Source organism: Hyaena hyaena, unplaced genomic scaffold, assembly GCF_003009895.1.
Source record: "Hyaena hyaena isolate Hyena2069 unplaced genomic scaffold, ASM300989v1 scaffold_222, whole genome shotgun sequence".
In the NCBI taxonomy this organism is placed as follows: Eukaryota; Metazoa; Chordata; class Mammalia; order Carnivora; family Hyaenidae; genus Hyaena; species Hyaena hyaena.
Window position 1 is genome coordinate 2,242,649 of NW_024080855.1, and position 27,359 is coordinate 2,270,007.

General features: G+C 34.5%; 1 protein-coding gene across 1 annotated transcript in view; it reads right to left on the reverse strand.

The window, feature by feature from the left end:
* The window catches only part of SMCHD1 (structural maintenance of chromosomes flexible hinge domain containing 1), a 145,842-nt gene that overhangs the window by 62,751 nt on the left and 55,732 nt on the right, over positions 1-27,359 (reverse strand). Inside the window, exons 21-32 of the mRNA XM_039243189.1 lie at positions 25,690-25,786; positions 24,263-24,335; positions 21,816-21,955; positions 21,057-21,191; positions 18,963-19,190; positions 12,369-12,517; positions 11,106-11,194; positions 10,424-10,542; positions 6,814-6,981; positions 3,574-3,699; positions 1,448-1,527; positions 1,061-1,218 (exon numbers count right to left, since the gene is read on the reverse strand). Of these exons, the coding sequence (XP_039099120.1) occupies positions 1,061-1,218; positions 1,448-1,527; positions 3,574-3,699; positions 6,814-6,981; positions 10,424-10,542; positions 11,106-11,194; positions 12,369-12,517; positions 18,963-19,190; positions 21,057-21,191; positions 21,816-21,955; positions 24,263-24,335; positions 25,690-25,786 (1,562 nt within the window). The remainder of the gene's footprint in view (positions 1-1,060; positions 1,219-1,447; positions 1,528-3,573; positions 3,700-6,813; positions 6,982-10,423; positions 10,543-11,105; positions 11,195-12,368; positions 12,518-18,962; positions 19,191-21,056; positions 21,192-21,815; positions 21,956-24,262; positions 24,336-25,689; positions 25,787-27,359) is intronic.

Here is a 27,359-nt window from a genome sequence, read left to right on the forward strand (position 1 = left end):
TCCCCTTTTATCATTCACGTGGCAGCCATATGATAGATGTAATTTTCTTAAAGTTTACTTTGAAAGAGAGAGAGAAAGAGAGAGAGAGTGCGCACGCACACATACAAACATGAGAATGCAGAAGAGGCAGAAAAGGGGGGGCAGGGCAGGGAGAGAGAATTTTAAGTGGGCTCTGGACCAGAAGCTTAGAGCCCAACATGGGGCTGGAACCCACAAACCGTGAGATCATGACCTGAGCTGAAACCAAGAGTCAGACGCTCTACCGACTCAGCCACCCAAGCACCCCTGATGGATATAATTTTTTAATGACAGGAAATAGGTCTTCCCTCCTGAAACATTTAAAATTTGGAGTACAAAGACTATGTATATATGTAACAATTATTAAAAGTTATTAATATTCTAATCTAAACTTTTTGGTCTGCTTGTTTCTACTGCTTATACCTATGTAAAGGAATTCATCCTTCAAGAAGACAGAGGTTCTCAAGAAAATCATCCATATAAAATCAATACATTTCCTATTGAAAACAGGAAGACTACACTGGAATTATCCGCTTACGTAAGTGTCTTCTACATTAGAACTCATTGGAAACTGTTGTAATCATTACTGAAATTAAGAGCCCAATACAGTGCCTGGACATTGTAGACATTTAGGAAATGTTTTTTGTTCTGAAATATTTAATCATAAATTCTAATGTTTTCATCCAATTAAACAATCCTGGTTCTATATGGATGAAAGTGACATTACCATCTATTTAATAAAGCCGCCATAGTTCCTGCCATCTTTCTTTTGCAGAACTTCACAATCCAGTGAATGAACAAACACAAACTTTATTACCAGAGGCTCTCAGTTTATGTATAAACTTTCAGCTCTTTCTTGACCATTAACGGAATGTATAATGCAGAGATGAAAGAAGATATAGTTAAATCAAACACTTTCTTTAACATTTAAAATGATATGCAGGCTTGTTTTTTTCCATGCTTATTATCTAAAATAATTTATTCCACTAATGCACAAAGCAATTATCATTACAAATTTACTTAAAATTTGTGACTTACTCACCAGTGAAAATACTCCCTGCTAAAAATGAAGCATCTTTGTCATATTTAATATTGAGACGAATAGGTTTTTCAGGGTCCGGAAGAATCATTAATTTAATTATAGGTCCTTCTATGTTATTTTTGTTATAAATGGCTCTAACCTGCATCACATGTTCTCCTCTAACACGAGGGAGAAAAAGAGAGACAAAGAGTTCTAATTACATTATAGTTATAGCTTAAAACTTAAGACAACTTATACAAAGTTTATTTACAAAACCTCTCTACTCCTCTTCAGTTCCATCTTCTACCTAACACTAAATAGAAGACTAATTACTACTCTTAACTTCAGCAAGGAATAAGAAAACGTAATCTCTAAATGACTAATAACTATGAAACTTTTAGTTCTTACCTAGGGGCATAAACACCCAACACTCCCAAATTAGCCCTGCCCCTTTCATCTGTTTTATGTTGTTGGTTTGAAGGAGTGAGCTAAAAACAAAACAAAACAAAAACGGTTAATTAGAAAACTCTAGAGATCAAATTCTTTTCCCCATTACAATGTTCTTCTCCTCCATTACTATTTAAAAATTTTTATTTGCACACACTTCTAAAATCTTTGATTTCCTAATCTGAACTAGAAATAATGTAATATGCAATTATATAACCAAAAGGACAACTCCTCATCTTGATCAATTAAACTCTAATTTAATTATTTCAGTTTTAAGTTGCTGAATTCAATGTTCACTGCTTCAAAAGCAATGATATTTCAAATGAAATTTGGTTATACAAGCACTGAAAGCACAATCCAAAAAGGGGGTTGAAGAGGTAGGGTGGGGGAATGGCACAGGTGAAATAAACATAAATATACAGTTAAGTCAAGGCATCAAGATACCATGTCCACTGTTACTTTAGCTTTCTCTTAACATTAACTCAAATGTGCTCCTTAGACCTCTGTTGCAACACTACCTTCTTAGTGACAACCAAGCTTTCACTTTCAAATGAATTAAAATCAGTGGAACTAATCATTGGTTAAAAAAATCTTTCAGCCTTCTACAAATGCTTCTGTGAAACTAGACTAATATTCTTATTTGTGGTAGAAAATAATCAGTTTAACTATCCTAGATGCAAACGTTGACAACAAAAGTGAATTTGTAAACTATTGTAGCAGAATATCAGACTTTCCTAAATCCTCATTTTCATTTTTGCTTAATGGAACCTAAAAATCAGATGATAGATACATGCAAAAAAGCAAGGAATTAGGCAAAAATGAGAAGGAATAATCAAAATGACAGGATAAAATCCTTTATTTTACTTAACCTATTTACCCTCTGATCCATTATCTCTCAACCCATCTTTCTCAAAGTATTTCTTCCATCTGGGTCCTAAATTCTTGTTGCTAAACCCGAGAAGCATGTCTTCTATTTCAGGCTGAATAGCAGCAATACCATAGTCTTTCTTAAAAGGCATTAAGACCTCTGACCCTGATTATTCTTCTATGAAAACAAGTCTATGTGGATCACAAGCCATTCTTGGCATTTTAATCTCTCATATGACTTTTAAGATAAATGTGTCAGTTCCTGAAAATCTGTCAGTTCTTATTGAGCTAATGGATTAATTTTAAGACAACTGAACATTTACATAATCTCAACTATTTTAAGATGCTAAAATTATAAAAATGTTTGTAGAAGGATACTTAAGCCTGGCTGAAGACAACCCCAGGAATTGTCTGTGTTGCCTGGTAACAAACTGACTGGGACAAATTAATTGACTTCATTAGGAGGGACTATGTCAAAATACAAATTTGCAAGGGACTAGCAGCTTCTCCCATTTCCCCTCACAGAAGGGCCTCCAACTCTGTACCAGGCACCTCACGTCCCCCCTAGAACCTAAGTAGCTGGCTATTCCAGGGCTCATGTAAACAGGTAATACCTAATCTAGGACTTCTTGGTATCAAGCACTCTGTGCCCCCAAACATTATAAGGCCATATTCGTGCCTGCCCCACACCCTAGAATACAACTCAGTATATATGTCTAGCAGCTATGCCCAGGCCCTGGTAGCTCTCCATAAGGTATGGAGGGCAGGTACTCACATGATGCTTTTTGATTACCCTTAGCTTGTTAAGTTTCCCAAGTAGTGCATATTCCTTAATCCATACTGCAGGTCATATCTGCCTTTACTCACTTTCTCAGTGTCATCTATTCATTCTAATCTTAAACCCAAATACAGATTAGCAGTCAAAGACTCCTAACTGTAGACTATTGCCCCTTATTACACTGCTTGCAAAATATAAAGTTTACTTCCTCAAAATAATTATGAAAAATCTTTAAGTTGAAAACTGAGCAATAAGCAAGGTTATATAAACTGTATTTTTAAAAATGTGACAGCTAATAACATTATCACAGCAATGAAACCCTTAAAAATGAAAAATTTTAAGTAGATGAAAATTACATAAGGACTTTTTTTAAATGTTACGACGTAAAGATGTTTAAGGAGACAAAAATTATGGAAGGATGTAAGGAAGTTTTAAAACTTACCTTTAAATTGTTAGGTTTCACAAGACTTATTTTGACCTGTGGTACAGGTGCTGGATTGTCCCACTGATCACAAAGTTGAACAATGAGAGGATTCTGTAATTCTCTTCCATTAATCACTGGAATGGACTAAAACAGGTATAAGTATTTTCAAAAGCAATAAAACATATGTGCCAAACAATATAATTACTATTGTACACTTATAAAATGATCACTTAATTTATCTCAGTTCTAGACACAAATGTCTTCATCTATTAAAATAAACTTCTGAGGGGCACCTGGGTAGCTCAGTCGGTTAAGTGTCCGACTTCGGCTCAAGTCATGATCTCATGATTAGTGAGTTCAAGCCCCATGTTGGGCTCTGTGCTGACAGCTAGCTCAGAGCCTGGAGCCTGCTTCAGATCTTGTATCTCCCTCTCTCTCTGACCCTCCTCTGCTCATGCTGTCTCTCTCTTTCTCTCTCTCAGAAATAAATAAAAAAAAATTTTAAAAATTAAAAAAAAAAAAAAAAACCTTGTATGGAACCAGACAAGACATAACCAAAGTAATGTTGAAAAAGATAACCAAGCTAGAGGTATAATGCCAAATTTCAAATTGTATTACGAAGCTATAACCATCAAGACAGTACAGTACTGGCACAAAAAACATATAGATATAGATCAATGGAACAGAATAGAGAACCCAGAAAGAAACCCATAAACTTATGGTCGACTAATCTTTGACAAAGCAGGAAAGAGTATCCAATGGAAAAAAGACAGCCTCTTTAGCAAATGGTGCTGGGAGAACTGGACAGCGACATGCAGAAGAACGAAACTGGACCACTTTCTTACACCATATACAAAAATAAATCCAAAATGGATGAAAGACCTAAATGTGAGACAGGATATAATCAAAATCCAGAGGAGAAAACAGGCAACAACCTCTCTGACCTTGGCCACAGCAACTACTTACTAGACATGTCACCAAAGGCAAGGGAAACCAAAGCAAAAATGGAACTATAGCTTCTACGAAGGAAAGGAAACAATCAACAAAACTAAAAAGCAACTGATGGAATGAGAAAAGATACTCGTAAATGATGTGGTGGATAAACGATTAGTATCCAAAATCTATAAAGAACTTACCGAACTCAACACCCCAAAAAACAAATTAATCCAGTGAAGAAATGGGCAAAAGACATGAATACACTTTTCCAAAGAAGGCATCCAGATGGCTAACAGACACTTGAAAAGATGTTCAACATCACTCATCATCAGGGAAATACAAATCAAAACTACAATGAGATACCACCTCACACCTGTCAGAATGGCTCAAATAAACAACTCAGCAAAGAACAGATATTGGTGAGGATGTGGAGAAAGGGGGACACTTTTGCCCTGTTGGTGGGAATGCAAACTGATCCAGCCACTTGAGAAAACAGTACTGAGGTTCCTCAAAAAATTAAAAATACAACTACTCTATGACCCAGCAATTGCACTACTTGGTATTTACCCAAAGAATATAAAAATGATGATTCTAAGGGGCACATGCACTCAATGGTTATAGCAGCACTAACAACAATAGCCAAAATATGGAAAGAGCCCAAATGCCCATCCACTGATGAAAAAGGATGTAGTACACATATATAATGGAATATTACTTGGTGATCAGAAAGAATGAAATCTTGCCATGTGCAACAATGTGAATAAAGCTAGAGTGTATTATGCTAAAAGAAATAAGTTAATCAGAGAAAAGACAAATATATTATTTCATTTGTGTGGAATTTAAGAAGCAAAACAAATGAACACAGGGGGTAAGGGAAGGAAAAATAAGATAAAAAGAGACAGGGAGACAAACAGTAAAAGACTCTTAAATACAGAGAACGGAGGGTTGCTGGAGGGGAGGTGGGTGAGGGTACAGCTAAGTGGGTGATGGGAATTAAGGAGGGCACTTGTTGGAATGAACGCTAGGTATTACATGTAAGTGACGAATCACTGGATTCTACTCCTGAAACCAATACTACACTGTATTAACTGACTTGAGTTTAAATACATTTTTTAAAAAAGAATTAGGAAATTTTAGAATACCAGATATTCAATGATTACTTTTACAGCCTTATCTACATATAACCATTTCTCTAACATAATGAGAAATCAGGTGTTTAAAGCTTCTGGATTTTTAAGGTATCTGCAAATTAATCTTCTAAAAAAACTTTTGAGTTAAGCTGTCATTATTTTTTACATTCCCTGACACAAAGCCATATAAAAATATGAACATGTCAAGATTTTTTCCACCTCAAAGGTCAACAATTATTTCATAATGTCATCAACCAACAAATCCTTTACTGACTTCATTAGGTGCAAAGTGTATTAATTTTTGTAGTATAAATGCTCCCAAATAAAAATAAATGCACTGCTTTACAGTAAAACTCCTCAATCAACACATTACAAAAGTTTTTTAGACCTCACTGTCATCACCTGTTTATCTCTTATTTTAAATTCACAAACCAAAAAGAACAATCTCAAACTAGAGCACAGATAATGTACAGTTTTCTTAGATGATGTACTCAAACTTTAAGGGTATAACTGCATCCATAATCATGGTGACATAGCTCATCTTCCTTTAGAGAAGTATGTAAGCTGTCATTCCAACAGGATGAGCCCTGCTAGACCACACTGAAAATGAAAATCTCAACATTTTAAAATCAGAATTCTAACCATTTAGTAAAACTCAAGAGATTTAACAGAAATTTGCAAAATTTGTAGTTAAGATTTAACTATTTTTAAAGGAAGGTATACCAATGTTTTTATGTGTATAATGACTTGATATCTGATATGCTTTTTCAAACTCCAGAGAAAATATTTTAAGACCATAAGACAGAACAATGAAAATTAGGAAAAAAAACAGTAACTGTTGAAACTGGGGTTCATTATGCTATTTTCACTTGCACACATGTTTGAAAATTTCTGTAATAAATTTTTTAAGGTGTGATTACACTATTCAAAATTTGTTTTAATTTAAATTCTAGTAAAATTAACAAACTGTAAATTTCTCAGTGCTCAAGTTATTACCCTATTTTTTTAACAAATGAGGACACAAGTGATGAATTAAAGAACAAGTATTTAGAATCGTATCACTTTGGACTGTGTTTTATTGTTACCACTGTTATTTGCTGTTACTTCAACAATAAAATGTATCTATCCACTGACAATCTGAAAGTAATAATCCATGTGATAGTAAATTCCTTCAATCAAGGCAGTTACTCACCTCCTTTGAGTCTGGCCAGTCTATAAGAAGAAGTTTTGCTGGTGGTCCAGAAATTAGCTGCACTCGAATAAAGTCAGAAAATTCACGCCAAGTAAAACAAAGATCCTTATTTCCAGGAGGGCCTGGAATAAATCTGATGCCTTTTACACTTATACTTTGTGTATTTTCCTAGTGAGGGAAAGTACATTGAAAAGACAGGGATATAATGTTTAGTTTTCAAAAAAGAAAAAAGAAAATGCTGTCATTAACTCATGTGCATACACATTTGTTTCTGTGTAAAACGATGGCAAATAATTTGCACACACGCCAATAGTGGCATACTATGAAAATCATTTCTTGAAAGGAGAAACTAAAATTCTTTTTTGTGAGAGATCTAAAAGGTGCTATGTCTTTTTATCTTACCTTTTGCTACTTGCCCTCTTATTTACATCATCTCCCTTTTTTCCCCCCAAACAGCAAAGTGAGTGCTTGCCCAACACCCTTTCTTTGCACTTGTTCTTTCTAGATGTTTGCAAAATTCTTTACCAATCTCCCTGGCCTTTCTTCAGGTTTCTGCATATAGGATGCCTTAATCAAAGGGGTCTTCCCTGACTATCCTATATAATGGCACGGTTTCCACTATACCATTTTATTTTTCTTCTTATCACTTATTTCTTACCTACCCCATGCTCTTCCCATTATAAGGTGATCTCCAAGAAGGTAGGGGCTTTGATTTGTTACTGCTCAATCTCAGGTTCACAGCATATTAATGAGAATCAATGAAACTAGCCTATAATTTCTGCAACATGACAGAATGATAGAACTAATTCCATACTGACACAAGCACTCTAGTATTTACATTTTAACAATGACCCCTTAACAATTTTACCTTAAATTTGTAATTAGTACAAATCTATTTCATCAGATTTAAAAAATTGTTTTTATATTTTACTTACTTTTGAGAGAGAAAGAGAGAGAAAGTAGGAGGAAGGGCAGAGAGAGGGAGGCATAGATTCTGACGCAGGTGTCAGGCTCTGAGCTGTCAGCATAGAGCTGATGCGGGGCTGGAACTCACAAATTGTGAGATCATGGCCCAAGCTGAAGTCGTACACTTAACCAACTGAGTCACCTAGGTGCCCCTATTCCACCTGATTTTAACAATCAGTGTTAAAATTTCATGTTTTACATTCACCAATGTTTGTAGAACATTTTCTGTACAAAGACACTGCAAAATAATTAAAATTAATTTCCACTCAAACCCCAATGGGTTCAGAATTTTTCAGTATCTGGAAAACAAATATTCATTAGTAAAACATACTGACAGCTGAAAATACGTAAAGTATAACCTAGAATTCTGTGTTTATTAGTGAATCACTAAAAGCCTTGTTGAAGAGATGATTTCTTGTTTAAGTCCTGTTGGAAGTTATTCTTATTTTACTTCCAATCTTGAAAATGAAATTTGTATATGCATTTACAAAGTTAGATGAGTCCAAATAGAATTAAATATAAAATGCTGAAAGATGCTATGGTCTAAAGCTGAAATTATCAAAGGAATATACTTCAGAAGAGCAGTACATTTTATGTAAATGCAGAAATAATTTGAAGAAATAATATTAAAATTACTTATTTCCCAAAAACCCAACTATTTATTTACTTATTTTTTTTAAACCCCACTATTTAAAAAAAAATAGTTTTAAAACTGAAGGCTCTGATTTCTTCCTCTGAAGAGACTGGGAGTAGACTCCTTATATTTGAAAGTGAGTTAAGATAGTATATATCAGTTGTAAAATGACAACAGGAAGTAAGTCACCTCAGCTAAAGAGCTATGAGTGGGAAAAGGTGTGAGATTATGCTGTGGAAAGATATTTTAGGCCATACTAAGGAGATGAAGTCTAAATTTATAGTATAAAATGCTGACAGATCTAATAGGTGGCATAAAATGAGAAAGGAAAATGGACAATGGATTTGTTCAGGTAAAAGAGAAAAAACATGATGAATGCACTGCCTGAGAATGATAGAAAAGGATGTGTAAACAATATTTACAACTCTTCCAAGAAGTTGTATATATAGGAGTATATACCATAGAAGTTATACCAGAAAGAAGAGAAACAGAGCAATAGATGGACAGGGAATTTGAGCCAAAGGATGTTTTAACTGGTATGGGGAATGGGGGTGTAATTTGTCTTTTAAAATGAGAGATACGATGGGGTGCTTGTGTGATTAAAAATGTCCAACTGTTGGTTTCCACTCAGGCAATGATCTCATGGTTTGTGAGTTCGAGCCCTACATGGGCTCTGCACTGACAGCACAGAGGCTGCTTAGGATTCTCTCTCCCCCTCTCTGTGCCCTTGTCCCACTTGCACGCCATCCCTCAAAATAAATAAACTTAAAAAAAAAAAAGATGAGAAATATGACAGCATGTTTACATGCTGATGGGAATCTAGCAGGGAAAACTGAAGACGTAGGAAGGCAGGTGATAATTTAGCAGAAATTATTGAATGAAATGGGTGTCTATACATAAAGTGATGGAAGGCACAGGTTGCTCATGCATACAGCAAAAACAGTTATCTTCTGATTTCCTGCAGAAAAATAATGGAGTAGCCTGGAAGTCAAACACTAAACTTTATCTTTGTAAAGTAAACAAAACATCATTACAAGTTCTTTGGCACTGCTAAGACATAGTGAGTTGTGTGGTGAAAACTACAATATTATCAATAGATTAGTGAGAATAAGAAACTCTAGTAAGGCAGGGCAACAAAGAGGCTACTCTTATGACTGTCATGTTAAAAACTGTAATGGAGGCTCTAAAAGGAAGGAGAATTTTTTAAAAAGCATTAAATGCCCTAAATGGATTCAGCTTTACTTGGGCCTTTAGACCTACTCTGTCCTGGCAGGTTCCTTAAAGCCCAGACTCACACATCTTTTTTTTCCCCTAAGAGTTGTCTTTGATCTCTCCAAGCAGAATACATCATGCTTGCTTGCTTGTTTTAAACTGAAAAGATTCCACTGCAGTTATTTTTTCAAGCTAATCCCAATTAACTACACAGTTGTAAACTTCCTCAATTAATTTTTTCACCAGCATCCTATTTAATGCAGTATGTAAACACTAAAATTTTATTTTTGAAAAATTACTTTTATATATATTCCAAAATATTTATGGATGAAATGATATAATGTACGGAATTTGTTTCAAAATGATGGGGAGCCTCAGTGACTCACTTGTTTGGTTTCAGCTCAGGTCATGATCTTGCAGTTCGTGGGATAGAGCCCCATATTGGGCTCTGTGCAAAACCTACTTGGGATTCTTTCTCTCCCTCTTTCTCTACCTCTCCTCCACTCGTGCATATGCCCTCTCTCAAATTAAACTTAAAAAAAAAAAAAAAAGACATGGTGAGGGGGAAAGTAATGATTATTGAGGCTGAGTGATAGAAACATGGGGATTACTAATGCTATTTATTCTATTATTGGCATATATGTTTAAAGTTTATCATAACAAAACCTTTTTAACGCCTTTTGCAATTTTGCATTGTAAGCACCAAAATCAAACTTCTTTTAGTTATTTTAGTTTTCCCCAAATGTTGTTAAATGTAAACCAATGGCATAAGCCAACTGCTATGAAAAGTAGTCATACCTGAAAAGTAGTTTTCAAATGAGAGCTGTCAAGTCCAACCCCAGCAATTCCCAAGGCAGATAAAGAACTTGGTGAAAATGCTTGAATCTGATTTCCATACTGATCTGTAACTATTACAACTATATAAAAAAGGAAAGTTTAATTTTAACGCTTAAAATTATGCTTAGAAAAACCACTGTAACTTTGTTCTCTTACATATTTGTTAAAAAAAAAATCATACTTGCTTCTTGTATAATCTCTACCAAAAAAAAAAATCAAGAATCTACTTAAGTGTTCTTATATTTACATATGTAACACAGTTTTGATGTTACTAATTTTTTACTGTAAAATTTGAAGAAAATTTAGTATTATGTGATATTCTATTATATATATAATGTTTAGTAAGAAAAATAAACATGAATCCACTGATACATTTACTTTACACTTTTAATGTTAACTGTTATTACTTCTAACAAAAACCAGTATTTTTCCAAGAAATTATTTTTGCCAAGCTGATTTTAAAGATATGTCAGCCTAGGCAAAGATAGTGAAAATACAGCAATCTTTTCTAACAATGGAACTTAAAACAATAAATGTATATAAAACCAAAGCCTTCTTTTCAGATCGTGTATGCCAAAACATGAATGTAGGTAAACACATATTCTAAAAGTATTATAAAGAAAAAAAAGCAGACCATACTAACCTATTTCTCCTTGAAGCTCTTGGCCCATCTGTACTGTTTTTCCTCCTTTTAACTCACATTTTAAATGTTTAGGCTCATCAGGAAGTGGCCTGAAATAAGTTAACAAAAGGCTTTAGTTCTACTTTTGTTTGTAGAAAAAACTTAGTTTCAATACACTAAAGAGTATACATGTATATATTTAACACTCACTTTCTAAATCTTAAATACAACAATACCCCTCCCAAAAATACCTCAATTTACAGAGCATCACTATTAACCCAAATGGAAACATAAAAAAGGCAGCTTAAAATGAAGTGTTAAATCATAGCATCTATGTTGGATTAAAAGGAAATTATGACTAGAGAACTGAGAAAGAAAAGATGGGTCAGTAAGATCTCTCTCATCAAGAGATCTGGCAGCAGGTGTAGAGCAGTACATCTGAAAATTTTATCTCAAATATGGAGCCTGGAAATACTATGAAAATGGATGGAGGGGGGCGCCTGGGTGGCTTAGTCGGTTAAGCGTCCGACTTTCGCTTAGGTCATGATCTCGCGGTTCGTGGGTTCGGGCCCCGCGTCGGGCTCTGTGCTGACTGCCAGCTCAGAGCCTGGAGCCTGTTTCAGTATGTGGCTCCCTCTCTCTCTGACCCTCCCCTGCTCAAGCTGTCTCTCTCTATCTCTCCTAGAAATAAATAAAACATTTAAAAAAAAAAAAAAAAAGAAAATGGATGGAGGAATTCAAGTTAATGAGGTTACTCGAAGAGGTGAGCAAGAAACTGAGGCCACGGTAAAAGTTTTTTTATATATATATTTACCTAAGTCTTCCCCTTTTCTATCATTAATACACAGTAGGCCTGATAGAACTCAGCTTTAAAAATTCCATTACTAAGGAATGAAAGAATTTTTCCTTCTGAGCAACACACTGATCACACTGTATCTTTTATTTTTTTTCATATCTGTCATTTCACTGTTTTCACTGTTGCTTGCACTAGGAGGGCTTTCCTTTACTGACAGTTCTAGTTCTTACAAATACCAGAGGGCCAATAAACACAAGGTGTACTAAAGAATAAAATACTTAGGAATGAACTTAACCAAAGAGGGGAAAGACCAATGAATTAATCACTATCTCCTGTGAAACTATTCCAAAGAAAACCTACCGTATTTCATAGAAATTGAAATCTTCTCTACATTAAAAATAACTTTCACTAGTGTGCTTTGGAGAAAAGTATTTTTGTTATCATATGCTGAATTTTGAAATACCTCATAATATAATATGCTCACAAACCTTACTGTAAATGCACTTTCCAAAGACACATGATCATCTTGGAATGAAACCTGGCAATAGCGCATATCTTTCACAGATGTTGGTACTTGTACATCAGGAAGGAGACCCTGTAGCAAGTGTTCTTTGTTAATCTCAGGAGTCCAATTAACCTAAAAAAGAAATTATACACCTAAGATTAATATAAAGCTTTGTCTAATGTGCTCCTAATGCTACTTGTCTTACTGAAGAATCAAAGTTAAATTATAAACAACGTCCCCCACCTCCAAAGAAAAAGTCCCTTTATGACCATAAATGATGGTGATTCATATGTTAATAAGATTAAGAAGTTTCTTTCTCTTCTAAAGACACCACCAAAAAACTAGTAAAAGTAATAAATTTAGTAAAGTGGCAGGATATACAATTAACACCCAGAAAACAGAAGTGTCTCTATATGCTAAAAACAAAGTACAGAAAGAGAAACTAAAAAAAAAATTTACAACTACATCAAAAAGAATAAAATACTTATGAATAAACTTAACCAAAGAGGTGAAAGACCTGTACTCCAACACCTATAAAATACTGATGAAAGGAACTAAAGATGACACAAACAAATGGAAAGATATTCCATGCCCATGAACTGGAAGAATACTGTTAAAAATGTCCATATTATCCAAAGGAATCTATACATTCAGTGCACTCCCTATCAAAATACCAAAAGCATTTTTCACAAAGGCAGCATAAATAATACTAAAATTTGTATGATACCACTGGAGACCCAGAGTAGGAAAAGAAATCCTAGGAAAGAACAACAAAACTTGAGGTATCACAGTAGCAGATTTCAAGACATACTAAAGCTGTAGTAATCAAAACAGGATGCTACAGACCCAAAAATAAACACATAAATCAATGGAACAGAAGAGAGACCCAGAAATAAACCCAAGATTATATAATCAATTAATCTAGGGCAAAGGAGGAAAGAATATGCAAAGGGAAAAGACAGTCTTTTCAATAAATGGTGCTAGGAAAACTGGACAGCTACGTGTAAAAGAATGAAACCAGTTTCTAACACCATACACAAAAATAGACTCAAAAAGGATTAAAGACCCAAATGTGAGACCAGAAACCATAAAAATCCTAGAAGAGAACATAGGTAGTAATTTCTCTGACACTGGCTAGAAAATGCCAATTTTTTCTAGCTATGTCTCTTGAGACAAGAGAAACAAAAGCAAAAATAAAAACTGGGACATCAATAAAAAGCTTTTGCACAGTAAAGGAAACCATCAACAAACCCAAGACAACCTACTGAATAGGAGAAGATACTTGGAAATGACATATCTGATAAAGGGTTAGTATCCAAAATATATGGACACTTTATATATGTACAAAGAACTCATACAACTGAATGCCAAAAAAAAAAAAAAGTCTGATTAAAATATGCACATAAGACCTAAATACATATTTCTCCAGGAAGATGAAAAGATACTCAACATCAATAATCGTCAGAGAAATGCAAATCAAAACTACAATGAGATATCACTCTGTCAGAATGACTAAATTACAGAAACATAATAACAAATGTTGTCAAGCATGTGGAGAAAAAGGAACCCTTGTGCACTGTTGGTGGGAATGTAAAGTGGTGCGGCCACTCTAGAAAACAGTATAAAGGTTCATCAAAAAAATTAAAAATAGAACTGCCATATGATCCAGTAATTCCACTATTGGGTATTTACCCAAAGAAAACATAACACTAATTCGAAAAGATATGTGCCCCTTTATGTTTACTACAACATTATTTACTATAGCCAAAATATGGAAGTAACCTAAGTGTACATCAACAGACAAATGGTTAAGGAAAATGTGGTGTATCTATACAGTAGAATACTATGCAGCTATAAAAACAGTAGACTGTGCCATATGAGACAACATGGATGGACCTGAAGGGTATTATACTAAGTGGTAAGTTGAACAAATGCCATGTAATTCCACTCATAGGTACAATCTAAAAAGCAAACAATACCAACCAAATGAATAAACAAAAAGCAGAATCAGACCTACAGAGAACAAACTTATGGTTGCCAGAGGAAAGGTAGAGGAGACGGGGGTTCGGCAAAATGAGTCAAGGGGAGAGAGGTATAGGCTTCCAGTTATGGGATGAATAAGTCATAGGAATAAAAGGTACAGCATAAGAAATAAAGTCAATGATAGTGTAATAGCAATGTAACAGGACAGATGGTAGCTACAGTTGTGGTCAACAGATAAACTTGTCAAATCACTAAGCTATATATCTGAAACTAACAGAACACTGTATGTCAACTATACTCAAATAAAATTTTTAAAAAGTTTCTTCCTGGTCTTCACTGTTAATATTACCATTATCTTTCAGTGGAATGAAATGTTTTGTCACTTCTTTCATGTTGTGCCATAGGATTACCACGGTGGTTATTATGGCTTAAAATAAAATAACATACACCTCAAATCAAACAATCAATTCTGAGAGTAATATTCAAATTTTTGTTAGGGACACCTGGGTGGCTCAGTTGGGTAAGCCTCCGACTTCGGCTCAGGTCATGATCTCAGGGTTTGTGGGTTCGAGCCCCACATCAGGCTCTGTGCTGTCAGCTCAGAGCCTGGAGCCTGTTTCAGATTCTGTATCTCCTTCTCTCTGACCCTCCCCTGCTCAAGCTGTCTCTCCCTCTCTCTCTCTGAAATAAATAAAACTTTAAAAAAAAAAAAAAAGAAGAAAACAAGGTTTTGTTAAAAGAAACCTATTAATGAGGCCTTTGAATGAGATCTGGATTAACTCCTATTCACCAAGATAAGAAAACCAATTATATCTACTTAACTACCATTCTGGCTACCTTTGGGTCTTAATCCATTCTTGAAGGCTTTTAGCTCTACTTTCATTTTAAGTCTCTTGCATTCCATATATTAATTTTTTACTCAATCTCTTTTTTAAGTTGAGTACCCTACTGCATCCTTTTTAAAACTTCCAACACTTTCTATGTAAGAATTTTTATTTCAACTTTCTCTTTTACCCTTCCATAGTTGTGATTCTTAAATCTCTGATGTTCTAATATTTTGACTCTAGTTTATGCTGTTCAAATGTTCTTAGTCACCTTTTTATCTTTAATTGTTTTTTTTTTTAATATTTTTATTTATTTTTTAGGAGAGAGAGAGAGCGTGAGCAGGAGAGGGTCAGAGAGAGGGGGAGACACAGACTCTGAAATAGGCTCCAGGCTCTGAGCTGGCAGTCAGCACAGAGCCCGACGCGGGGCTTGAACCCACGAACCGTGAGATCATGACCGAAGCGAAAGTCGGACGCTTAACCGACTTAAGCCACCCAGGCGCCCCTTTAATCGTCTTTTATACATTATATAAATATATGTAAACATATATATATGTAAGTACACACACTTTTTTTAAATAATGGAAGAAGCAGGAGTTATAACTTTAAAAAGCTATACTTTTTAAAAAGGCTTTCTTCTCACACTCAAGCCATGCTGTCCCTTCAATGGATTAGGCTGACTCAGGGTTGACTTTCCTCAATATTGGAGAGTTCTCTGAAGACCACAGAAATCACTTTAAAGATTATACATTTAATATCTTTTATTGCCAATAAAGAGGTGCATGTTTTAAAATCTTTGGAACCCAAGAAATATTAACTACTCAACTTGAGGCAAAATGTGTCAAATGCTAGTCACATGCTTACAGAATGGCAAAAAGAAGATTATATACAGGTAGAGGCTCTCCAGTCAATGTTTCTTCTTAATCTTGGTAAGAAACCACAATGTAGGAACCTAACTATGAGAAACCAAGGAACCAGGTCAGAAGTCAGGTTCCTGGCACCACTTTTAATTTTTTTTTTAATTTTTATTTATTTCTGAGACCAAGAGAGACCGCGTGAGCAGGGAAGGGTCAGAGAGAGAGGGAGACACAGAATCCAGAACAGGCCCCAGGATCTGAGCTGGCTGTCAGCACAGAGCCTGACGTGGGGCCGCAAGATCATGACCTGAGCTGAAGTCAGATGCTCAACCGACTGAGCCACCCAGGCGCCCCTCCTGGCACCACTTTTAAATCACTCAACTTCAAATACACTACTATAGATAAAAACAGCTTGCCTCCCCTACCAAGAAGGATCAGGTTATTTTTGTCAATTCTCCAGTCCCTCATTATGGAGGGAAAAAAGAAACTGGCTGGGGCAAGGGATATTTCAAGTAAGATTTAAAAATAAAGGCAGCTGAACCCCTGCTGAACAATTCTTTTAAAATGTCAGATCCCAAGGGGGTACCCTGAATGGCTCAGTCAGTTAAGCATCTGATTCTTGATTTTGGCTCAGGTCATGATATCACAGTCAGGCTCCACACTGGAAGTGGAGCCTGCTTGAGATTCAACTTCCCTCTCCTTCTGCCCCTCCCACCACACGCCATACACAGGCTAAATATATAAATATCAAATCCTGTATCCGGAAACTCAGATGGCTATAGGATAAAACATTACAAAGAAATAATTACCTCCTATACCACATAGTAACTCTCCACAAATTTAGTTAATTGGGACCTCTTAAATAAGGGCCTGCAAATGTTGGCTTTCCAAAGGGGGAATGTTTTATCTCTACCTGCCTTAAAGAAATTTGGATTTTTAAAAAAATTATTTTCTCACACAAGATTTGGAGTTTTCTTTATGGATGACAAGGAAAAGAGTACGATTAGTTCTGCTATAATGTTTGGTTTGAAAATGCGTATTTGTTCCAATGATATTAAAATATTAGGGACAGTGTGAGAATAAAGCAAATTTTATGCCTTATGTACAACTACAATTTTATGTACTATTTCATCCATGAAAACAGAAAACTGTTCCCAGCTAAACCAATCCATGCAGAAATACACAAGTAACCACAACTCAAACCTACCAGCCACCTCGGGTGATTATGTATATTGAGCCACACAGGTCTATACTTAGTGGAGTTTCTGCAACTTCACAGTAACTCACAAGCTGCAACCCTTCTCGCACTCACTTCTACAAAGTAAACTGACATTACTGTAGTGTTTATGGACTTTTTAATCATTTAATGTGTTATTGTTACTAACATTTTGGTACTACTTTATTAGTTTCCTTTTTTTTAATATTTAAGGCTGTATTCTTTTTTTTTTTTTAATGTTTTTATTTAGTGTTTATTTTGAGAAAGAGAGACCGCAGCACATGAGCAGGGGAGGAGCATAAAGAGGAGAAAGAGAATCCCAAGCAGGCTCCGTGCTGTTGAAATGGAGCCTGACTCAGTGCTTGATCTCATGAACCATGACCTGAACTGAAACCAAGAATCAGAGGCTTAACCAAGTGAGCCACCCAGGCGCCCCTTCTATCTTTTTTTTAATGGATGACTGATAAAATTTGAGCACTGTGCCTCTAATTCCCATTTCCCTCATAAGCCCTGTGATTTTTATTGCACCCTTTTATCTGGCACAGTGATTTTAAGAACTCCATGTGTTGGGTGGCTCAGTTGGCTGAGCATGACTATGGCTCAGGTCATGATCTCAAGGTTCAGGGGGGTCAAGCCCCACACTGGGCTCTGTGCTGACAGCTCAGAGCCTGACACCTGTTTTGGATTCTGTGTTTCCCTCTCTCTCTGCCCCTCCCGAGCTTGTGCTCTGTTTCTGTCAAAAATAAACACTAAAAAAAAATTTTTAATAAAAAAATCCACGTGTTTCATTATAGAAGAATTGACTGTACCTTGAAAGGAGTAAGCATACAATGCCCACTATTCTTACAATCAATCAAAGAGGAGTGCTACAGCTATCTATTGTAGGTGATAACAATCTATTTTGATTTGGTTCTGTTAAATGAGATGTTAAGTTTCTACATACAGATTCACCCTAACAAGGTGGAAAGATAAATTTAGATTACGACAGATTGATGAGGACCATGTGAAGCTACTGAGAAACTATGTAACCGTTTTCTAAGACTATGCTTTTAGAGAGTGGTATGCCAATTTCAAACGGTCAAATCAGGGCTGTGTAGTTAAAAGAATAACAGTAATGTTTCACTGTCGGACTTTAACAGACCTTTTGATTAGTGCCTTTAGAAAAACTACAAATACTGTACATTGCTTTGGTATGGTGATCTTAACTGTGACTGCAGAAATACAGTTGATCAGGAAAATATACAACTCAAAAGAATTCCAATCTTTGGCATTTTGCTAAGTGTCCAAATCATTTTTCTAGGTATGCATTTATCACATATGAATCATTCACATTTCAGTCTAGTGCACGAAAAAAGTCCTTATTTAGTCTGGAATTTTTTTTGAGAGAGAGAGAGAGAGAGAGAGACCTTGTGCATGCACATGGAAGAGGGTCAGAGAGATAATCCCAAGCAGGCTCCACACTGTCGGTGCAGACCTGACATGGGGCTCAAACTCACAAACCATGAGATCTGAAATCAAGAGTCATAAGCTTAACCGATTGAGCCACCCAGGTGTCCCTAGCCTGAAATTTTAAATAATAGTACTATTTTTCTCTAGTAAGCTTCTTCTTAGAAGCTACCTTATAAAAATTCTTGTTCAAAGTCTTCCAATCATAAAATGAACAGAATTCTTGCAAATAACTATTTGGAGATACTTACTTTAATTTTATCTGCTAAAGCTGATGTTATATGGATTTCTCTTTCTCCTTCATCATACATTTGAAAAATAAGATTATGCATAACATCGCCTGCTATCCAATTAACCTCATCCTGATGTTTGATCTGGATTGCCTTTTGTCCTTCCACACTGAATATCTGTAATCTTGCAACATGGCTACTAGGAAGCAGTTTAATAGTCTTCTCCACAGGTGCCACATCTTTACAACTCTAGGAAAAGAGAACAGAAAAATATACTGAATGACATCTGCACGTTCTGAAAACCATTCTGGGGCTTCAATGGTGATGAGTCTTTTACATTGCTTAAGAATTTATGTCCAATATTATGGAAGATCATCTTACCCACTGTTAATATTCATAGGTTTTGGAATTAAAAGCACACTATATCATTAATAATTCCTATTTTATACCATCAAGTTATAAATAATGACAGTAGCCACATTCTTAAAGCCAAAAACTAGAATACTTGGGACTTAAAAGGATTCTCTCTCCCTTATTTGTAATTACATGACAGATTCTTATGCTTAATAAGAATAAAAACACATGAAATTAAGAACTTCGCAAAAAATCAGAAAATAGCTGCCATAAAATACACTATTTATACTGAAGCAATACACTGAAACTAAGTGGTGAATAAGGCTGTTTATAGCTAAATAAGGACTTTCGATGCCATGAAGACTGAGCTGGCACATTTATATTACGGGCACATCAATTTTCCAGATATCCATACGGATAAACTGTATTACACTAAACTGATTTTAAAGGCATAAAAAATTAATATATTATATTCATTATTTCATAATCTGGGTCACAGTGCATTCCACAGGATATATAAAATTCAAAGTAAGTCTAATTCTAAAATACTTTTATAATCTTATGTAGACCACTTCTCCTTCCTCATCCAGTTGTGGTCATTCCTACCAAAGTACATCCACATGAATGATAACATATATAAAATTCCCACCTTACAGAGTATCACGCAAATAACAAATACATCCTCTATTATAAGCATATTACATTTACCTGATTCAAATTCAATAGTTACTGCCTTTGGATAACATTTTCTAACTGCATATCTAACTGATCTATATTTTTGGTCTTCTGCCTGCTGTTCTATAGTATTTATATAAATCCTAATGTTTGTTACTCTTTGCTTCCAAACCCAGATTCCTCCCAAACTGCAAGTCTTTTCTTCCTGATCTTCTGCAAGACAGTATGCTCAAAAGCTTGCTGCCCACATTACTGAACTTAAAAAACTGCGTAACAGATATTTGAAGGTTATCAATATAATCAGCTTATAAAAAAAAAAAGAGGAATGAAGTCAAGAGCCATCTCATTCTAGTGAAAACAACAAAGCCATATTTTACCCTTTTGTGGCTCAAAATATGTTAACTGATGTATAAGTAGTAGAAAAGCATCAATCAACTGGTTAATCATCACCTACCATATCAATAATGGAGAAAGCACATTGAAATATTTCACTTAAGTATCTACTGTCTTATTTTGCAACCTTAGGAGTTCAATTGCTTGCCCTCCTCCAGGCTGGCTTCACCTTCAGCCATGATGTACATCCAGTAATAAGTATCCTACTAGTACCATTACCTTAGAACTCTATTTGAAAATACTAACCATGTATTTACTTTTTAAATCATACATACAATTTATTTATATGTCTTTCAGTGGTTGTTTACCAAACTTTCTAAGAAACAAAAAAATAAAACTGACACACAAATACCACATTTTAATAGAAAAAATGTTAATTTTAAGAATATTAATCAGTAGCCATAGATATAAAAGGTTTAATCAAGAAAATTACTAATACAGATGAGCACTGAGTGTTATGTGGAAACTAATTTGACAATAAACTATTTGTAAAAAAAAAAAAAAAAAAAAGAAAATTACTAATACAAAATGTTACTCACTATACCATTTCATGTTTCCTTTTCTTCACTTTAGCTAAAAGAACCACAAATACCTCATTCTTAAGTGTCAAATGTTACTTAACGATATTATAAAACTATTAAAAATACTTGTATGAAAACAACATAATATCAATGAATAACAATAACAACTTACAGGTATTTCGATTTTTGCTTTCAGAGTCTGGTCTTTTTTAATGTTTTGCACTTGAATTGCAGATCCTGTTAAAATACTGGTTCCAGAACTGCTGCAGTCTACAACATAGACTGGAAGGTTTGGAGCACCTGAAAACTATTGGAAACATACAAAATAATTTTGAGACCCCAGTCAAATGTATCAAATCATTCAAAAACTATTAGTTCAATTTTCAAATAATTTCAAATACAGCTATTATCTCTGGCTATAAATTGGAAAAAGTGAAATAGAATTCACCAATACTCTACACAATTTCTGAATGAAAAGAGTAATTTTCTATAATTTATGTCTTCCAAAACACCAACTTCCTCAACTACCATACTTTTTTATTTTATCTATTTGGGTTTTCCTTTTTTTGTGTGTTTTTTATTTGTTTTCATTTGTCTACCCATCCCTAACCCTGAAAGATATTTTTATCATTCTATCCATAAATTAAATACGTCATCTAAACTGAGGGGAATGGACCAAGAAAGAATGGGTCCATTTATAGACGGAACAAATAAAGATGCTTTATCTAGAAGATTCTTTATGAAACTTGATATAGGTGACACCTTTATTGGCTTATAGATGCTGAAAGTACAGGCAATGAGATTCCCACAAATTTCTCCATGGAATAATCATTAAAGTCACACTATAAAGTACGTAAGCCAGTCAAGTCCACCGACTATCACAGGACTCAAAATAAAATCTACATATTCTTCTTATCCTACGGTAACTTACCTTACAATGAACAATCAATTTTGGCTGTGTTGTTATATTGTCTGATTCATCGAGAACTTCTACCTGAAATGGGAAAGCTGTTCCATTTTCTATAACTAAAATTTCAGAATCAGGTTTCACTTTCAATCGATGAGGGGGACCTACCAGAAAATTACATAATGAAATACAGATTCAAGGTTCTAAGATTGAAATACTGAAACAACAATAACAACAAAATCCTGTAAGATTTCAAGTTTTAAGATCTTAAAAATAAGGCCAAGAAAGAAAAAAAATAAGCAATGTCCGTGTTTAGCCATTTCTATCCCCAAAATGCAAAGATTCTATAAATGATCAGAGTTGTCTCAATTATATGTTTCAGGTCTAGACTTAGTTTTATGCAACAAGCTATAACATAATAATAATTAATGCTAGAAATTACCTAAAGGTGTAAAACCTTAAGGAGGTCCTGGAAAAAATTATTCCGGAAGAATTTTTTAAAATACTTTTACTCACTTTAACTTTACACAATGACTGATTTCTCAAAAACATGTTAAAATAACACATATTTGAGGTTAACAGTATTCAAAGAATGAGTTTATGTAATGATATAACCGGATAATTTACTTGTTTGATTGTCCACTACTTTGATGTTACAAGCAAGCTACAAGTTTCCTCTTAGATCAAAGAGAGTTCCTATTTTTGAAGCAAGATGACTTGATGTGCTCCATAAATACTGATAGTCTTAAATACAATTTATTCTAAATGCTGGTAACAAAAATTCACAAAAAACAGTTAATGAAAAACACACTAATGTTAGCAACATTATCTACTTTTTACTATATGCCAAGTAGTGTGTTAAATTTTAAGTATTATTTTCATATTCTTCACAATAATCTTGTAATCAAGAAGGCAATATATTATCCTCACTTTGTAAATGAGAAAACTGGAATCTAGAGAGATTAAGTATCCTGTCCAGGGCACATGACTAGTAAGCAGCAGACTCAGGTTTATTTTCTAAGTAATTTGAAACTTCTTGACCATTATCATTATACCATGCTATTTCCTACTTGACAATTTTCAATGTCAAATTCAAAAACAATGCCATACCATCTGGTTACTAAGAATTTCACTACCCAAATCTATACTCTTTAACCTTTAAAATAAAAGCATTGCAAGTGTTTATTAGCATGTTAACAACTTTTTAAAAAATAAGGTGTATGTGTGTGTATGCATGTAATCTCTACACTCAACATGGTGCTCAAACTCACAACCCTGAGATCAAGAGCCATATGCTCTTTGGAATGAACCAGCCAGATGTCCCAACAATTTCATTCTTATAGGTCTACCAATGTGCAAATTTTAACATCTTTATCAATTTATGCTTGAGGAAAGCATCAAACTATTTGTAAAAGGATGTAGCTAACCTATTTCTTTTCATTTAAAAATGGTACAAAGGGGGACACCTGGGTGGCTGAGTCAGTTGAACATCCGACTTCAGCTCAGGTCATGGTCTCACAGTTCGTGAGTTCGAGCCCTGTGCTAGGCTCTGTGCTAACAAGCAGCTCGGAGCCTGCTTCAGATTCTGTATCTCCTTCTCTCTCTCTCCCCCTCCCCTGCTCAGGCTCTGCCTCTCTCAAAAATACATAAATGTTAAAAAAAATTATTTTTTAACGTACAAAGGGTCATATGTGAATAAAGGTATGATAATACTATTAATAACTGAGCTAAAATTGACATACCAGTAACTGTTGTAGGTATTTTACAAGCACATGCAGCTCTCACTTTGCACGGTACCGTGTTAATGAGACGTCATGCATACTGAAATTGTGTCCTCCATTCAGGTACCACAAAATCTTGCAAAGTGAGGGTTGCCTATATTAATTCATTTAATCCTCACAACAACCCTGAGAAAGTAAATATCTCATTTTACACGTGAGGTATAAGACAAGTTTACCAAGCTCATAAATGTCACAGGTTGGATTCAAATCCAGAATGGCTAATAATACGAGAATGTACTCTCCTCAATCTATGACAGACTGCCTCTCAAATTAGCCAGCATTTCCTACCCTGTGTTACTTTCATGTAACTTCATTATCAAGTTGATAAATCATTATCAAATTAACAACATAAATTCATGAGAAACTTTTCTTTTTAAAAAAAAAATGAAACCTTTACAGTTGTATCAGGTCTGGCTCTAATATAACCCTAAGTAGTATATCTCTAAGAGTGGTTCCCTAATACATTTTCAGTATTCACTTGCTCCCAATTATTTTAGAACTTTAATAGTGTCTTCCTAAAGGTTTTCTTGTTTTTTTCAATTAGTCATTTCTATCAGTGCTATGTTTGACATTCAAATGTATTTTCAAACTCATACCATAACCAAAAATGACCTCATCTTATAAAATTATATCTTATAATATGAATATTACTTTAAAGGTAATTATTAGGAATATGTCTTAAAATATTACCTGGTAGTAATCTAATTTTTAAAATCTGTGTGTCTTCTTTTAAACCCGGCAGAATAACCTTCAAATTAAAATTCTGTTGACAAAAAATTATTTCAATTAAATCCAAGTCCTATATAGCTCAGTAGTTTATTATCTCAGTTCTGACTTTTGCTTTCATTTCCATAACATTACAGAAATCTATTCAGCAAATTTACACTAAAATTATCGCTTATGTAAGAGATACAGGTGAAAAAATTAACTTGTACTGCTTCTTTAAAGATACCAGCTTCTAAGGATGCCTGGGTGGCTCAGTCAGTTAAGACACTAATTCAAAAGGAATAACCTCTGAATAATCAGAATCAAAATGGGGATTATAAAAAATACAGAAAATAGTTAAGTGTAAAATACCAAAAAAGAAATCTCTAAATGCAATGTAGTATTCTGGATTAGATCCTGTAAAAGAAAACTAATAATAGTAAAGACAAAACAGAACAAAAAACTAGTAAAATGTGAATAAGGTCCACAGTATTGTTCCTAGTGTTGTACCAATGTTAACTTTGTAGAATACATAAATACACGCTGATTACATAAGATTAATAGAGGAAAGTGGGTAAAGAGCATATGCAAACTCTCTGTACTATCTTTCCAACTCTTCTGTAAATACAAAGTTTTCTCAAAAAACTTTTAAAAAATCTAAAAATCATTTTAGTTTTTTTGGTGAGCTTATCCCACTGAAGTCAAATTTCCCTGATTTTCAAGTTCTTCTTCCAGGAAACTCTGGATTCCAAAAGATGTACAGAACTTGACCTTTAATTCGATTTGACTATATAGTGCAGTATAGTATAAAGTATTTAAAGACATTCACATGCTCTATGTTAAACACCATTTTGACAGAAAAATTTTAAATACACACTGTAAGTTAATGATGCAGTGAAAAAAAAGCTATATATTACTTTCTTTAGCCCATAGTATTCCCTTTAGTCATGTAAATCTACTAGCTGCTTTATTTATTACCTTACTGGAATTTATACTTTTAACTTTCCTAACCTGATCCCTCCCCAAACACTTTTCTTTATCCAAATACCAAACCCAATATGTTCATAAATGTCAGCTGAAGTTTCTCATACTTGTGTTCTAAAAAGTTGTAGAGAAAAAAAAAACCACAGTAATGCGTAACTGTTGAAAAAATGACTTTGAATATCAAAAGACAGGAATGAAGATGAAGACAGTTGAAAAATATCTAATTCACTGTTAAACAGCAATAAGCATGCTAGTTTTTCATGGTGATGTAAATGCTAAGTTCAGTGAAACAATCCCAATTAAATCTTAGGAACACCATATTGTCATCATCCTCTCACAAGTAAACGTTATTCAATTTGAAATTTTCCATTTCATTTCTATAATACAAGAAATAAACATGTATTATAATATTTAAGTACAATGCTTACCTTGCCTTGACAAGAGTTTACAAGGCCCCTGGCTGTAACACCTCGAATTACACAATTTGGTCCTTTGGTTATTTCTTCATAATGCAAAGATAAACCACTGGAAAAAAATAAATTATTTTTTAACTTCCCCTCCATAACCTACAAAGAAGCTATAAACATGTTACTTGCTCATATGCCATTCTCATGTCTAATTCACTTTTCTAATAAAATATTATTTTAAAAAATAGAATAAATAGTTCAGCCAAAGAAAATTCCCAAGAACTTCTTTTCTAAAGCAAAATGATCCAGGGTGCCTGGGTGGTTCAGTCGGTTAAGCATCCAACTTTAGCTCAGGTCATGATCTCATGGTTCGTGAGCTCAAGCCCCACATCAGGCTGTGCTGACACCTCAGAGCCTGGAGCCTGCTTCAGATTCTGTGTCTCCCTCTCTCTGCCCCTCCCCCCCACCTCTCTCTCTCTCTCAAAAATAAACATAAAAGAAAAAGAAACATGATCCATAAGTGATAGCACTGAGCCATACACTGTAAATGATAAATTATAAAATGTAAACCATCCTTTATCAAATAAGATACAAAGCAGGAAATCAACAAATACTAGACCACGTATACAAGTCTACAAAAAGGAAATGTTCAAATAGGCCAATCTTAGGGACGTCTTCAGACCTTGCCATATATGTTTTTCAATGCTTTCACCCAGTGAGATGTTAGAAAATTTCTGGAATTTATTTTTTTATATATATTTTTTTGACATTTGAGAGAGAGAGCAAGTGAGAGCAAGAGCAAGAGAGCGTGAGAGCAATAGTGAAAAGAGGAAGGGCACAGAGAGAGGGAGAGAGAGAATCTCAAGTAGGCTCCATGCTGCTAGCGCAGAGCCCAATGCAGGGCTCAATCCCACTACCTTGGGATTATGACCTGAGCCGCTATCAAGAGCCGGACATTCAACCAACTGAGCCACCCAGGTGCCCCATATGGCACTTATTAAATTGAATAGCAATTTTAGATAAAGTCCAAATAATCAAGTACAGTCTTATGATGTAACCTTATTAGAATATATACTGAGATTCCCTAAATCCTTCCTAAATCATCTTTGACCATATGTAGGTCCTTATGTTGTAAACCTTTTGGTAAGATGAAGGAATAAAAGGAAAAAATACAACTTAATATTTAAAACTTAGAAAAAGCCTAAGTTTTCTGAAAAATAGAACTTAAATATTTACAGGTATTATGTGGATAAGTTACAACAATTAAATAACATGCCTTGTTTGAAAAAAGCTATAAAGTAACATCTAAGATAAAAACAGACTCCCTGGGAAAAATGGACATTAAACATACATGTCTGCTTTCACTCTCTCTCAAATCTCTAATTTGAGAACAAAAGGACTTTTTTTGTTTACCGTTAAAAAGCTAAGCAAAGGAAGGAAAGGAAAAGACAAGGATGATAAAATTCATCTCCCAGAATACAAGACTTAGTAGTTCCCCAAGAAATCTTAACCTTAAAAAAGTGATGGAAAAGGCTAGAAAACTATGACCCAGAATTTCTACATACAACTCTGGGACTGGTAAGAGAAAGGTGGGAAAAAAGATTGATGAAAATTTGGATCCCCAGCTCTCCCCTCTTGGTCTCTGGCAGATGACTAGAAGATTAATCTCTGAAAAGGCTAAAACAGAGAAT